This window comes from Globicephala melas, chromosome 8 (genome assembly GCF_963455315.2).
Source record: "Globicephala melas chromosome 8, mGloMel1.2, whole genome shotgun sequence".
In the NCBI taxonomy this organism is placed as follows: Eukaryota; Metazoa; Chordata; class Mammalia; order Artiodactyla; family Delphinidae; genus Globicephala; species Globicephala melas.
In genome coordinates this window covers 849,565-864,122 of record NC_083321.1, presented here as the reverse complement: position 1 = coordinate 864,122, position 14,558 = coordinate 849,565, and the positions used below count along the sequence as shown (strand labels likewise).

The window sequence follows — 14,558 nt, the reverse complement described above, 5'->3', positions numbered from 1 at the left end:
CAGCAGGCGCCCTGCCAGTGCTGGCAGAAACGGTCCCTCAGAGCTTTGCGTTTCTGATCATTCTATTGGGGTCCAGGGTCCAATTCCTCCTTGATTGTAAGATACGTTTTTACTTTTCAGCCTTCTAATTTAATAAATGGTCTGTGTAAAATAGAGAAGTCAAGTTCTCCAAGGAGAGTTGACCATTTTTGTTCTGATTTAACTCGGCTCGTAACAAGCAGGTTGACAGCAGTTGCAGTAAACTCACCAGCAAACTAGTTACAGGACTCGTAAGTGAAGGCAGAGCAGGGCACAGGCTGCATTCTGACTGGGAGCCGGAAATGTTTCCATGCAGCGTGGGTCTGATTTTCTGGTTGGGTTGTGGAGGACAGGCCGCAGACGCTGTCCTCCTCTCCTGGTTCCCGAAGCACCGGCCTCTGGTTCCTTTGTTGTCCTGTTTGTAATTCTCCAGGCCGTCCCGACCCAGGAGTAGGAACCGAACATGGGCCACAATGTGTCTCCCCTTCTAAGAGGGCCCACGACGCCCGCCTCGGAGCCATACCCCAAGTGCAGGGTCCGGCTCGGGTGCTGGGCCCCGCGGCCCTGGAGCACACAGGGGTGGGGCTGGCCCAGCCCTGAGTCAGCGGGCACTGGCCCCGCTGAGGACGTTGTACAGCCGGGGATTGGGGGCGGGAGGGAGGGGACCCACTGCCTTCAGGTACGCCCCCCCGCCGCCCCCATTATCCCCGACAGTTTTCTCAGGTGCCCTCCTGCCCCGGGTCAGTGTCACAGTGAGAGCTTGTGCCCAAGGCCGAGAGGAGTTGTGTGCGGGCGGGGCCCGGGCACCAGGGACACGATGCAGAGGGTAGGGTACGCTCAGCGCTCGTGTGTCCCGGGCGCTTGGCCCTGCGTGTGGGGCGTGAGCCGCCGGGAGGCGCGGCCTTGGCTCGTTAAAGTGCTGGCTGAGGAGGGGACTCGGCCCACAGAGGGAGGGGGAGCCCTCCCCACCTCGGGCCCATGTCTACACCACCTGCAGCCCGGGGAGCTCCAGGTGAGAAAGCCGCTTGGTGGAAGCAGCAGCACGTTTCTGGAGGAGCCAGTGTCGGTCCCGGGGCGCCAGCTCAGATGCAGGCGAGCGGGACCCCACCCATCCCAGCCGCCAGCCTCCCCTGGAGCAGCACGTGATGACCTGCAGTGTCGTGGAAACAGAATAAAATGCAAAGACCAAGAGAGTTAAAAATACCCACCCAGAAATGGAGAAGAACAGATAGAACTGTTGGAAATGCAGATACGGTCATGCAGTTGGCCCCTTGGTGGGCAGGCTTTTGCCAGATGGGACGTTGCTGAGGGATGGTGGTCCAGCGGGGGCTGAAGAAACCCACTGCACGCGGGGCCCAGAGGAGGTGGGGGGACGGTTGGTGCCTCCGGTCGGGAATCCTGTGAACCCCAGGGAACACGAGGTAGCTGTGCATCGAGTGTGTGAAACAGGCCTGATGCTGAGCTGGGCGTGGGCGGGGGTGTTACTTTGGGGTCGGCGGGTGGAGCTGGGGATGGGGGATGCGGACATGGCCCAGGTATGCGGCCTGCCCACGTCTCAGGGGCCCGCCACTCCTCGCGTGGACGTCCATCCGCAGCCGGGTGCGGGCTGGGTGTGCAGGCGCCGGGCAGTGGGTACCGGGCCGTGGTGGTGGCGGCGACACTTGCGTCTTTCATGTCGGAGGTCAGACATGGCCCTCCTCTCGGCCAGCCCGTCCCAGACGGCAGAGGAATCAGTGGCGTTCTGCCGGCGTCCATCCCAGTTGCACGTTCCAGGGCTGGGGAAGTGACCAGTGGGTAGCTGAGTGGCCCCATAAGCCCCAGTTTTAAAGGAGCCTTGGCGTTGCTTTGGGCCCCTGCGGTCAGTGGTGGCCCCTCTGCCCTGGGGGTGAATGCCGTGAGCCCCTCTGGGAGGGGGTAGGGACCACCGCCCTGTCCACTTGCCCTGGTGCCTTGGGGCTCTCCCGAGGGAGCCCAGCCTCTCCTCCGGCCGATGGTTCTGGTCTGAGGACCGAGCAGGTCTGGACCTTGGGCGAGGGGCCGTGGCCCCCACGAGGAGGCCGACAGCTGTCTGTGCTGTCACTTGGTTCTGTTCTGAGTCCGCAGGCTGTCAGCGGCCCGTCCAGCTTGCCCCCATCACCGCAGGTAGCCGCTGCTCAGGGCGTCCGGTTGCCTCTGACCCCTCTGCTCCTGTGGGGCCTCAGCCCCCACCCCATTACTCTGCTGCTGGGGAGCCAGCCCCGTAACGGCATCTGCTGTCTTCAGCCGCACCGCAGAGGTCACCCGCGCTGGTTCTCGGCTGTGCAGGCGCCCTCTCACCTGTGCAGTGTCCCCGCGGCCCTGCTTAGCCTCCACATCCCTTCCTCAGCCACTGCGAGGGCCCTCCTGGGCTCTCCACCCAACGCGGACCGCGGTCGGTTCCGAATTTCCAAGAGCCCGCCCGGCAGCATGGTGAATCTGCTCCTGGGCCACAGCCAGCCCCCCGACTGGGTCCAGAGCTTGTCAGGCTCCAAGATGCTTTCCCAGTGCCTGCAGCTGCAGTGGGCCCACGCTGTCCCAGCCTCCACGCTGACACCCGCTCAGTCATGGGCAGCGAGGAGTGGGCGGGCCCCGCAGCCATGGGGGCTCCGAGGACGGCCATCGCTGGTCCAGGCTCCCTTCCTCTCGGGGCTTCCTGGGGTGGCAGGTGCTGCTGCCTTTATGTTGAGCTCCGGGCCCGGTGCTCAGGGCCCCCCCTCAGGCTGCAGGATGACTGCTTGTCCCCAGCCGGCCCAGGAGGCCCCTCACTTCCCACCAGGAAGTCTGGAGACTCTAATGGGTGGGCCGAGCACCCTGGCAGCGGCTCTGGTCCTTCGTCTGGGTTCCCACGTCTCCTGAGCGCTAGGGAGACGGCACAAGGCCCAGATCCTCACCCACGTCCCGGACAGCCCTGCAAAGGGAAGACCCAGGAGCCAGGAGCTCAGGGAGGCCTCCTGCCGAGCCTCCCGTCCCCCTGCAAGGCTCCTGACCTCCACCTGCTCCCCATGGCTAGCGGGGCAGCTTCCCAGCCTCTCTGGCAACTCCCCGCCCTCCCCACACCCAGCCCCTCTCGATTGGGTCATCCAGACGTACCCGTTCCCTTTCCTCTGCTTGGTGTCCATCCTGCTGGGATGCTGGGCGGTCAAGCACGGGCTTCTGCCCGCACAGCAGGGCTCGGTCAGCACTTGTTGGACGAACAAATGCAGGAGGGATTCTGAGCTCGGCCGGTCCCCCTCCCCGCCATGGCCCCAAGGGTGGCAGGACCTCCCTGGGCTGGGCTTCCGGGTTCACCGGGCTCCCAGAGCGCAGAGTCTGGGCCTTCGGGGCCGTCTTCCCAGTGCCGACAAGGAGAGCGGTTTATTATCGTTCTCTCTTCCATTTTTATTTTCAGAAGTAATGTTCAGAACATCCCTTGGAACTGTTGATTTCTGAAAAGCAACCTTTGTGGAAGCAAAGGCTGCAGCCCAGTTTGATGTTTGACTTGTTCTGGAGGCAGAGCCCCGTGTCCAGGGCCGTAGTCCCCTAGCACTCAGCGGAGCTGTGTCCCCATCACCCCGAGGGCGGAGGACGGGAGACAAGCCAGCACAGCGAAGCAGAGCGCGGGGCTGCTTGGGCCGAGCATGTCAATGGCGGTCTTGCTTGAAAGCTTTCTGTGCTAACACGTCAGTCTAGTGAGAAACGCGGTCCCCTGAGCGCGGGTGTCACTGTGAAACGCATTAAACCCAGTGATAACAAAACGTTCATTCAGTAATTTGTAACGTTGTCACTAAGGTAATTATCCTCAGTGTCTATTAACTGTTAGGTACTGCCAAGATTAAACCAATAAACCTCATTTAGGACAAAATGGAAAAGTGAAAAATTACAAAAATTGCAGTGCAAGGGTTATTAGTGTGGAAGAGCTGTTTTCTTTCTGACATACAGCTGGCCCGCTGTTATTCCTGTGGACATCAGGGCAGGATGGACAGAGCGTGTGGACTTCACACCAGCGCAGGGGGACGCGTCCGGTGCTGGCCGAGGGGCGTCCTGGAGGAGGGCCCGGCTGGGGCCTTGGTCTGGGAGGGGCTCTGCTGAGCTGGAGCTGTGGACGGACCGCTCGGCAGCCAGGCTGAGCCCTGGGCCCCCCGCAGAGCTCCGTGCCCCCTGCTTCCACAGCTCTGCTCTCAGGCCCCAGACAGGCTGGGAAACCAACGTGGCCTGGGTTCAGCGAGGGAGCAGATTGGAGGGCGAGTGAGGACGTGACCCCCGGGTACGTGGACAGCAGGAAGATCCGTGCCAGGCACCCTCCACACCCTTCCTAGGATGGAGCTAGGATGAGTTGTCTCGTAAAGAGCACTGGCGGAGTTCTGGAAACGTCTGTGACCTGCCCGGGCCCCACGCCCTCGGCCCTTCACGCATCGCACAGGAGCTGCCCTCAGTGAGCCTGGCAGCAGAGCTGGGTCCACTCAAGCTGCAGAAGCCCACGCGGGGTCCAGGCCACGACACCAAGCAGAGGATGAGGGCGCCTGGCGTCCGCCCTGATGGGTCAGGGAGCCCAAGACCTGGGTGGGGGGGGCCACGACACCAAGCAGAGGATGAGGGCGCCTGGCGTCCGCCCTGATGGGTCAGGGAGCCCAAGACCTGGGTGGGGGGGCCAGTGGGACCCCAGTCAGGCCCCTGAACTCAGGGCTGGACCTGGCTGACCAGCAGTGAGCCTTGCCTGGAGCAAGACGAGAGCACAGAGCCGCCCGGGGCTGCGAGGCAGCACCTGGTGCTCGCAGGGTCCCATGTCTCAGCCGCCCTCAGTGGCCGTGGGCTTGTGGCCTCTGGAAGGAGGTGGGTGCAGCTTGTCCAGCGTCGACTTCAATAATAACATAGCCAGTTTCACCAGCAAAAGTGAGTTTATTCGGGAATAGCAGAGGAATTGCAGCTCAGTATCTGTGAACCGTGGCGGCCCACAGGCACATCCAGAGAACGAGGAGGGGGAACGTGCTATTATAGGGGAAAAAGGGAGCTGGGAGGGGCTGTGATATCCAGAGCCCATTGGAGGAGCTGGGGGTCCGGAGCAAGGAGGCTTCCCATGGGCTGGGCCGCTGCAGTCTCTGATTGGCTGGGCTGCCGTGGGAGGAGAGAAGTTTCCTTCCTTCCTCTGGACGGCTGGGTGGTCCGTAGAGATGCCTTCCTGTCAGGGTCGTGCCGGGGGTCGTCTCTTCCTGTTTGGGGTAGTTGATGATGCGCTGAGGGCATGAGAGCTTCCCCTGCAGGCCTGTCCCGACTCCAACTTTAGCTCAGTTTCCTTAATTAATTCCACACCAGGCAGAGAGAGAGCCTGCAGAGAGCACATCTGGACACTGGTCTCCAAAGTGAGCTCTAGTCTGTGACGGGTGAAAACACTTCACACACGTGAGCTCTGGTCTGTGGAGATGGACACTCATTTCACAGGTGCCTTGGAAACGCTTAGTTTTGTAAGAGGTGCGTGGGTTTAAGGAAGCAGTCGTGCCCTGAGAATGACTGACGTTTAGGAAATGCTGTGTTTTACACGTGGGTTAACGAAGACACGGCTGGGGCATGACTCGGCCACAGCCCCCCCCCCCCGCCGCCGCCCCAGGAAATCAGACTGTGAGACGGCAAGCTTACAGTTGACTCCAGGGGTGACCGAGGGGGGCAACTGTAACCTCGTCAGCCCTCCTGGACCAGCTCCGGCCCAGTCCCAGGGTGGCCTGCCCTGACCAGACCTCGGTGACGTGAGCAGGAAAGGCCACTAAAGAGACCACAGGCCCCGCCTTCCCTGGGAGCTGAGGACCGCAGCCCATGGGGGACAATGTAACTCACTGTGGCTGCCGTTCCCTGGGTGGGCAGGCGCACACAGAGCGCAGAGGCAGGTCACGTGATGCAGGAGGCCCCAGAAGCCCCCCGCCCCGCACATGCTCGCCAGGCTTCCTTGGCCCCGGCCAGCACCGCCTTTGCCTCCCCGGTGGAAGCCCCACCCTCTCGTAGCTGCCCCTGCCCATGTGGACACTCAAGCTGGGGCACCACCCCAGCCTTGCCCCCAGCTCGTCCCACCCCATTCCTGTGCTGGCAGTGTTCTCCACTCTGGATGGGGCAGCAGAAGAGAAAGGCAGCAATCCCTGCCCTCGGTGGAGAGAGAAGCGAAGGTCAGATACACAGCAAGTTGACGTGTGACAAGTGCCTGAAGGAGATGCCCCGCAGAGCGCAGGGAGCGCTTCCCACAGATGCCCTCTGCATCCCCCGTGGGCCTCCCCCGTTGGCTCGTCTGGTCTTTGTGCAGCTGTGAACCAACCTCCTTATAAAACCCGTGTGTTTGAACCTTCGGATGACCCCTGACTCTGGCCAGTACTCCCGCAGCCCAAGACTGACCCTGGGGGCCTCTTGCCTCCTGCCCCGCCTGTCCCTCCCGGAGGTCCAGCAGGGGTGTGCCTCTGGACAGCCCGGCCCACACGTGGAGGGGACATCCGCCAGGACCAGGAAACGTATGTGATGCTCGCTGTTTATTTTCAGAGACGGGGGCTGGGTGAGCAGAGCGGGTGCTGTGGGGTGCCGACCCCGCCGGGGCCCGTCCCTTGGCCCTCGGAGCCTCAGGCCGGGGTCCGGACGTGGGCAGGTAGCCGGCCTTGCCCGGACAGGCCTCAGTCTGCGCTCAGCTGCAAGAGGTGTAGCCAGCGGGCACCTGTGCACCGTGGGGCTTCGAGGGGCAGTGGGGGGCACACAGGCCCGCCGTGGGAGCAGCACGGCAGTGGGTGTGCAGTTTTCTCCGGGCATCCCTCTGACACCAGGACGGGGGTGAGCCTGGGTGGAGCGGGTGCTTGTGTTTCAGATGAAGGTCAGGGCCCGGAGGCCAGGCAGGTGGCCAAAGCAGGCAGGAGGGGCTCTGAGGGCAGGTCCCCCCAGCCTGGGGTCCTCCTCAAGCCGACCCTCACTACGCTGTCACCCGCCAGGGCCTGGGTTTCACCTGGGGCAGGTGTAAAGTGGGCGGGGGCAGTGGTATCCACGGAAGGTGTGCGTGGGCTCCCGCGGTTTCCGTGGTTGGGTGGTGCGTGTTCTGGCTCCAGGTGGGGCAGGTGGGGCGGGCGGAGGGGGGGCAGAATGCGTCAGACAATGGTGGACCCATAGGTCGGGAAGTTGGGGGTGCTGTCCTCGGGAGCCTGGGCCGAGGAGACGCAAGATGGGCCACAGCTGCACTCGTCCACGTGGGTGTAGGTGTGCTGGAAGGCCGTCCCGTTGGGACACTGCATGGTTACCACCTCCTGGTGGGCCCTGGTCTTCTTGCAGCAGATGCACGGGCACTGTGTGGCCCGGGCCCCCATGGAGTACCTGCAGACGTACGGCCCTCAGGACCTGCTCACCCAGCCACAACCGCCCGGACTGCCCGGCTCCTGGTTTCTCGGGGGTCGGGAGACAGCGGCCCCGTGCCTGTTCCCTGAGCGCTCGGGGCTTCTCTGTACTGGCCCGGGCAGCGCCCTCGGTCACTTTGAACCCCGACCTTCCCCAGCCAGGCCCCCTTTCTTTCCCACAACAGCTCCTCTGACTTGCTGACCCTGTCAGACCCCTCCTCCAGGAACCTGCCCGGGGCCCTCCAGCCAGGCCTGGACCCATCCTCCTGCCTCTTCCAGCCCGTCTGCTCACAGCTGGCTGCAGCCCGGGCATCGGGGGTGGGGTGGGGCTCTGCCAGCAGCTCTGCCCAGACAGTCTGGTCCCCCCGGATTCTGCCCGTCCTGCACGTAGACTCTGACCTTTGGGTGGTAGCCCTGGTGCCCTGCCCCACGTGGCCCAGCCAAGCTCTCCCAGGCTGGGCTCTGGGGGTCAGGGAAGGCCCCAGGGCTGGTGCAGCCCTGTTGGGGCGGCCCTTCTTCCCTTCCTGTAGCGAGCTGGGCCCTCCAGCCCCAGCCCAGCGCCAGGTGTCCGGCCAGGGACGGACACAGACACGTGGGGCACCGGGTGGTGTCCCCGTGTGTCCCGGGGGTGGGGGGAGGCGCGGGCCGCTCACCGGGCCGCTCCTGGGCAGAAGCCCTCGCAGAAGGGGACGCTGACGGCGGCCTGGGTGGCGCAGCCCTGGTGTCGCAGGACCGTCATGCTGGCGCGAACCTGGCAGGAGTCTGGGCAGACGAAAGGCGGTGGAGGCGGATCTCTGAGGTCCCCGCCCGCGCCGCACCCCCACGTCACCTCCCGCTCAGGGTCGGGTTCCGGCGGCGGGGTTGGCTTCGGGAGGAGTCAGTGGGCGGGGCTGGGGGCGGGAAGGCGGGCCTCGACTTACCCACTTCCTCACAGGAGTAGCAGCAGCCGATTTTCCTGAGGATGCCCTGCGGGGGAAGGGGGACAGAGAGCGAGCTGGGGCAGGCGGGGCCTCCTGGGGTGGGTGTGGGTGGGGCTCCCGGGTGGGTGTGGCTCTGGGCGTGGGCGGGGCCTCCGGGGCGGGCCTGAGCCCCAGACACACACCCTGCAGCTGGACACGTCCGGGCACGCGACGGGCGTCGGGGTCAGCATAGGGGGCCCGTTCTCAGCCTGGCAGTGGTACAACGTGCAGTTGTCCACGAGGCTGTTGACCCAGGTCTCATTGGGCTGAAATAAAAGGGGAAGAGTGGGGGCCGGGTTGAGGATTATCTGGTGGGCAGAGAAGAGCTGGCGGGGAGGGTCTCTGGGGCGCGGGGATTGAGACTGACCCCCCTTACCTGGACCAGCCAGCCGTCGGACGTGAGGCAAGCCGTCTGCACGCACTCCCCGCAGCACTGCCCGGCCACCCTCGAGTACTGGAAGCCCTGGGGACGGGGGGGGGGGGGGGGTCACATCCCTCAGCCCCAGCCTGGCTCGTCAGCCTCCTGCTCTCCTGCCCATATCCCAGGGGCCCAGGGCCTCCCTAGCAGCGCCTTTCCTCTGTGAGGCAGTGTCCCTACCCTGCCCCAGTGTCCCCTCTTAGCCTCACCCCTGCTTCCAGCACCTTCTGCACTTGTGCCCTCCAGGAACCTGATCCCAGCCCTGCAGGTCCTGCCCCTCGCCCAAGACCCCTTCCACCATCCTCCTGCTTCACTCTCTCCCTTTGGGAAGAAAAAAACCCCAGTGAAGCCTGAGCTGGAGACCCTTCCTGGACCCTAGGGTGTGGTGGCTGGGGGCTGCCCCAGGGGCCTGGGTCTGCCCAGGAGGCTGGCCTCACCTGGGGACAAGTGGTGTCGCAGGCATCCTCCTCACACAGCACGGTCGGGTCATGGGTGTCCACGGACAGGCAGGTGCACGTGTGGCAGGGAATGACCGCTGGGAAGGTTGCACCGACCTGCAGTGGACAGGGTGAGGGGAGGTGACACCGAGGGCCCTGAGGGGCACCAGGGCCAGGACCTCTCCCCGTGTCGGTGAGGCCCACAGAGCAGTCTCTCCTCTTCACATGGGATTACGGATGTACCCGCTGGCTAAGCACAGACCAGGGCAGGCAGGGGCCCCGGGCAGGCAGGAGGGGTGGGAGGGTTCAGTCCTGCCCCGAAGCTCTTGCTGGGAGAGCTAAGCTCCCAGAGGCTCTCTACAGAAGGTGCCTGTATAGGGCCCGGAGCCTCGACTCACTTGCTGTCATGGCGGGAGGGGCCGAATAGGGCTGGGCGTGGGGAGACGAGGAGTGGACACGGGGCATCCCTCGGCGGATGTGCCCACCCCGGACTCGCTCTCCGCCCTACCCCGACCACCTAGCTGAGCCCTTACCCCATAGACGGTGCCGTTGTAGGTGCACAGCTGAGGCCCTGGAAGGGAAGAGAGGGCTGAGGACCTGCCCAGGCAGCGGAAGGAAGTGTTCAGACCCCCCCGGCCCCACCCCCACCCCAGAGACTCACGGCAGCTGAAGGTGGGGCAGCAGCTGTCCTCCGCCTGGGTGCAGGCCAGCTCCTCTCCCGGCCTACACTTGGGTGGGCTCTGGGGGCACGTGCTTCTGTTGCAGACTGCGGGAGAGTTGGGGGGCTGCCTGGGGTGTCCCTGCCCTCTGGCCTCTGGCTACTCTGGTTCCCAGGGTAACACCTACCCTCGCTGGACCAAAGAGCGCCCCTTCCATGGGAGCTGACGGCTCTCTGCTGCCCTGCAGGGTCCCCACGCTTTGTCACCTCCCCGGTCTTCCCCAAGACCCTGAGTGGTACCAGGGCACACCAGAGGTCATCAGCTTCATTTTTAGGTGGAAAAATGAAGGCCCAAGAGGCCTCCCCACCTCGTGGTCCAGCCAAGTCCAGCTAGGACCCTGCAACCCTCCTCCGCTCTGCAGGCCTGCCGGCCAGGCGGCCTGTGCCCAACGCCATCCTCTGCTGTCGCTCCGCTCCACCCGGTCCCCTGGGGTGCAGGCCTCACCACACAGAGTTTCCATGCAGCAAGGGTTGTCGGCCAGGGGCCTGGTCTGGGCCACGAAGCCGGCCCGGCCGCATTCCTGTGGCTGGCCCTGGGCCTCGCACTGCACGGGGGCGCACTGCACCGACACGGAGTCTTCATCACACACGCAGGACTGACAGTTGCTGACCCACCGCTCTCCGGGCTGGAAGAGACCAGCTCAGGGTCCCCCAGGGCTCCTGGGTGGTGCCCCGGCCTCTGGGGCTGCGTCCAGCAGCGGGTCAGGCCCCAGCCCTCAGCCTCCCCATCTCTGGAGCAGGCGTGTGACGGTGATGCAGCTCACGCTGGGGTGCCCACACCAGCCCCTCCCTGGCCCGGGTAGAGCTGCCGCCCCGAGATGGGGACGCCCTCCCTCCTTCTGCTCAAGCAAGGAGTCAGGCAGCTGTGGGCAGAACACTCACGAATTTGGGAAACCCATCTGGTCCCACGCAGGCTGGGAGGGAAGAACGGGGAGAAGGGGGGTCACTGGGAGTGCTGGGGTTGGGGCCCAGCAGGCCTGGCCACCCCTCCCCCCAACAGAGGCCTCTTCTTCCTGCTGGGGACAGAAGCCCCCGAGAACCCGAGGGGAGTGGTCACTTAGGAGGGGGCTCAGGAAGGCTCAAGGCCACCCTGCGCCGCTGGCAGAACTGGGTGGGCGGGGCCAGGCTGGGGCGTGCCCGCCCCCGTGGCCCTCGCATCCCGCTCTGCGGGGCTGGGGAGGGCGCAGGTGTGGGGCTGCGGGGCTGGGGAGGGCCCAGGTGTGGGGCTGCTTACGGCACTCGGGCACGCAGACGTCCGTGTGGGAGTTGAACAGGATGTGGCCGTCAGGACAGAAGCAACCCTCCGCCAGCCCCCTGCTCGCCGGGCTCTGGCTCCTGCAAGGCGACCAGGGCAGTCCGAGGAGGAGTGCAGTGGGCATGGTGGGGGGCTGGGGTCACTCCGGAAGTCCAGGGTCGGAGGTCAGGGTGGGGGAAGGGCACCCTGAGATCTGGGGCTTGGGGTCCCGGACCCTCTGTGGGTCTCCTCCTGGGTCCCCCCAGACCCTTCAGGCCAGCCTGGGAGGCCTGCTGTCCCCACCGTCCTATCCTGTCCCCATCTGCTGGGCTCACCTGGAGTCACAGGACTTGGGCTGCACGGGGCCACACGGCTTATACACCTTGGTGGGCGGGCAGGTGAGGTCTGCGGACACACGGACGGGTGTCAGGTGGGCCAAGGAGGCCAGGGCCCCCGGCGGCCACAGCCGACTCACCGCACAGCCCGCTGGTGGCGTTGCGCCAGTCGGGGCACACGCCCCAGGCGCGGCAGAGCGCAGAGTAGGCCTCCAGGCTCTGGCAGAGCGCTTCAGGGCTGTCAGGGCGGTCGGGCCTGCAGCTGTCGCTGACACAGGTGCTGAAGAACGGGCCGGGCGGGATGAGGCCGTGGCACCCGGCGAACACCCTGCAGGCAGGGCCGGTCAGAGGCCAAGGCGATGCCCCGGGGGTGGCTGCCCCCGACCGCCAGCCCATGCAGAGGACTCACGGGCTCAGCATCAGCTCGCAGAGGGGTTCCGGGGGACACGGAGTGGAGGTGGGTGTGCTGGGTGCCGGCAAGGGGGGGCTGGTGGTCGGGGGCAGCCCGGTCGGTGCCCAGCAGCCCTCCTCGCTGCTGTTGGCGACCAGCCAGGACCGGGCCATGTCCTGGCAGGTGGGGGCCATGGTGCCATCGGGCCGGCGACAGTCATCCCTGCGGCTGTTGGTGCAGGTGCCTGGGGAGGGCGGGGCAGGCGCATCACTGTAGGGGGGCACTGGACCATCCTGTTCTCCCCTTCCATCCCCCAACTTCCCTGGCAGCCAGTCAGCTATGAAACACTGCTTCCTGCCGGGGCAGGTGGCAGGGGGAGCAGGTGGGAACCTGTGGCGGGGGCAGGTGGTCAAGAGCCAGGGCCGCCTGGGGGCGCGTGGCGCAGCGGTGGTGCCTGGCCCCTCGCTCCCCCAGCAGGCGTCCTGCGGGGCCCTGCTCACCACACTGGCCCTCGGTGTTGTAGCTGAAGCGGCTGTAGGACAGCCGGGCCTGGAAGACCCGCCCGTTGAAGATGACGCTCACGCCGACGGCAGGAATCTCGATGCTCATCTCGGTGGCCCCCGTCGCTGTCGCGGTCAGGCCGTTCTTGCTGAAGCTCGACCTCACCGGCATTTGGCCAAACAGGATCTGGGGACGTGACCGGGAGCCCATGACTTGGGCCGGGGGCAGCGGCCTGGCCTTTGGGGCTTTGCCTGCCGGACGCTGGGCCCCCTCCTCGGCATCTGCACCCCGAAGCGCAGATGCCGCCTCGGGCCTGGGGTCACAGTCGGCGCATTTGGGGCCCAGGGTGCTCTTGGCCGCGGGCCCCTCCCACGCTGCTTCCCTGCTCAGGAGTCACTGTGCTTGGGGCCCCAGGTCGCAGCGTGCCCTTTGCCTCCCCCGAGGCCCCATGGGAGCTGCCCTCCGCGCGGGGGAAACGTGCTCTATGTGCACCAGGGCTCCCGGGCCTCTGCTGGCCCCTGCCTTCCCTAACCAGGTTGGGACAGGCCAGTGCCGCTCTGCTGCCTGCGCTCACCAGGCTTTCCTCCTGCCCGTCGGCGCCAGGGGTGGTGGTGAGGACGATGTCCATGGACTCATAGTGGACGCTGAGGGCGCGGGGGCAGCTGGCGGCGGCCTCACAGTAGTGGTTGTGTAGGAGGATGCTGAGGTTCCCGTGGCGCGGCTGGATCTCCCGCATGAGGACGTGGGTGCAATCGTCCAGGAAGGAGTAGGAGGTGCCGTCGAAGGTCTCGTAGTGGGTGTCCCCCCAGCCGCTGCAGGAGCCTGCGGGGTGTGGACAGGCCTCACGCAGTGCCACCCAGAGCTGCCACCTTGGGGAGTCACTCAGCCCCCAGGGCCCCAGTCCTCTCGTTTATGACGTGGGTATAGCAGGTTGGATGGGGGCCCCGAAGACGCGTCCACCCAGAGCCTAAGAACGTGACCTCCTTTGGGAAAAGGGTCTTTGCAACTGTGATTAAGGATCATGGAGTGAGGTCATCCTGAGTTACCAGAGTGGCCCTAAATCCAACGACAGGTGGCTTTCTAAGAGACGGAAGAGACGGAGAGAGGAAGCCGCGTGATGACTGGGGCAGAGGTGGGAGGGACGCGGCCACAGCCCGGGGCGCCTGAGGCCCAAGTCTGGAAGGGGCAGACAGGACCCTCCTTTAAAGTTCTGGGGGTAGCTCGGTCCTGCAGACACCTGGATCTTGGATTTCGTCTCCAGGACTGGGAGAGAGTCACTTTCTGTTGTTTTGAACCACCCAGTTTGTGGTCCTTCATTTTAGCTGCCCCAGGACCCCCGGGGGTTGTAAGATCACCCCCTCCCACGTGCTGCTCCATGGGCAAATCTGCTCAGGACCCCTCAGGTTATGATCCCCTCCTCTCCCTGACCTCAGAAACCCCCGGCTTCCCTTCAAACCGCCAAGCCTGACGGGGGGTGGGCTCAGCGATCCCGGGCATTGGGCACAGGGGACATGTGCGTGCCCCAGATGCCTGGCGGGCTCCCCTCCCCCAACCCCCAGCGGCGGGCTCTCACACTCGCACTCGTAGCTGTAGTCACAGGGCCCATCCCCGCTCTGCACTCGCACGGGCAGGTGCCCGTTCACGCAGACGACGTTGCCCATCGGCTTTGGCCCCAGCAGGACGATACGGTTGTCGCCCTCACACCGAGCCACCGTGCAGTCCTCCAGGGTCCAGGACTCATTCACCTGGAGGGAAGCGCAGAGCGCTCACCAGGTGGACTCACCGCCGCCGCCGCAGCCTCAGGACCCCCTCGGCCTGGGCAGGGCTGCCCCGCCTCCTGGCCGGCCGGTGCTAACCCAGACCCCGTGCGCCTCCCTCCAGCCAAGCTAGCTGTGGAGCGGTCACCGAGGGGCTGGGGGTTCGCCCGAGACCCTGTGCACACAGAAGGGCCTGGCGCTACAGGGAGGAGGCGGGAGGCACACCTGTCGGGGAGGGATGGTGTGATTGCAGCCGGGAACTGGGGTGGTTGGGGGAACAGAGGCCGAGGTCCCCGAGGGTGAGAAGGTGGGGCAGGGGCCCTGGAAGCGGTCGATGTCGCAGCGCTGGTTGCAGATGGCTAAGAAGAGGCAGCCTGCTCCGTCGGTCTTGTTGTAGATGACGTCCCCTACGAACACAGAGACACTGGGTCAGCCAGGGAGGGGGAC

At 65.4% G+C, this 14,558-nt stretch overlaps 1 protein-coding gene across 1 annotated transcript in view; it reads right to left on the bottom strand.

Annotated features, from left to right (window-relative positions):
* Positions 1 to 5,007: 5,007 nt before the first annotated feature.
* The window catches only part of MUC5B (mucin 5B, oligomeric mucus/gel-forming), a 51,818-nt gene continuing 42,267 nt past the window's right edge, over positions 5,008 to 14,558 (bottom strand). Inside the window, exons 38-55 of the mRNA XM_070046187.1 lie at positions 14,337 to 14,518; positions 13,928 to 14,099; positions 12,929 to 13,176; positions 12,354 to 12,540; positions 11,872 to 12,097; positions 11,603 to 11,790; positions 11,463 to 11,532; positions 11,128 to 11,228; positions 10,776 to 10,807; positions 10,339 to 10,519; positions 9,837 to 9,941; positions 9,709 to 9,746; positions 9,176 to 9,292; positions 8,697 to 8,783; positions 8,464 to 8,586; positions 8,282 to 8,327; positions 8,015 to 8,123; positions 5,008 to 7,341 (exon numbers count right to left, since the gene is read on the bottom strand). Of these exons, the coding sequence (XP_069902288.1) occupies positions 7,119 to 7,341; positions 8,015 to 8,123; positions 8,282 to 8,327; positions 8,464 to 8,586; positions 8,697 to 8,783; positions 9,176 to 9,292; positions 9,709 to 9,746; positions 9,837 to 9,941; positions 10,339 to 10,519; positions 10,776 to 10,807; positions 11,128 to 11,228; positions 11,463 to 11,532; positions 11,603 to 11,790; positions 11,872 to 12,097; positions 12,354 to 12,540; positions 12,929 to 13,176; positions 13,928 to 14,099; positions 14,337 to 14,518 (2,435 nt within the window). The 3' untranslated portion in view covers positions 5,008 to 7,118. The remainder of the gene's footprint in view (positions 7,342 to 8,014; positions 8,124 to 8,281; positions 8,328 to 8,463; positions 8,587 to 8,696; positions 8,784 to 9,175; positions 9,293 to 9,708; positions 9,747 to 9,836; positions 9,942 to 10,338; positions 10,520 to 10,775; positions 10,808 to 11,127; positions 11,229 to 11,462; positions 11,533 to 11,602; positions 11,791 to 11,871; positions 12,098 to 12,353; positions 12,541 to 12,928; positions 13,177 to 13,927; positions 14,100 to 14,336; positions 14,519 to 14,558) is intronic.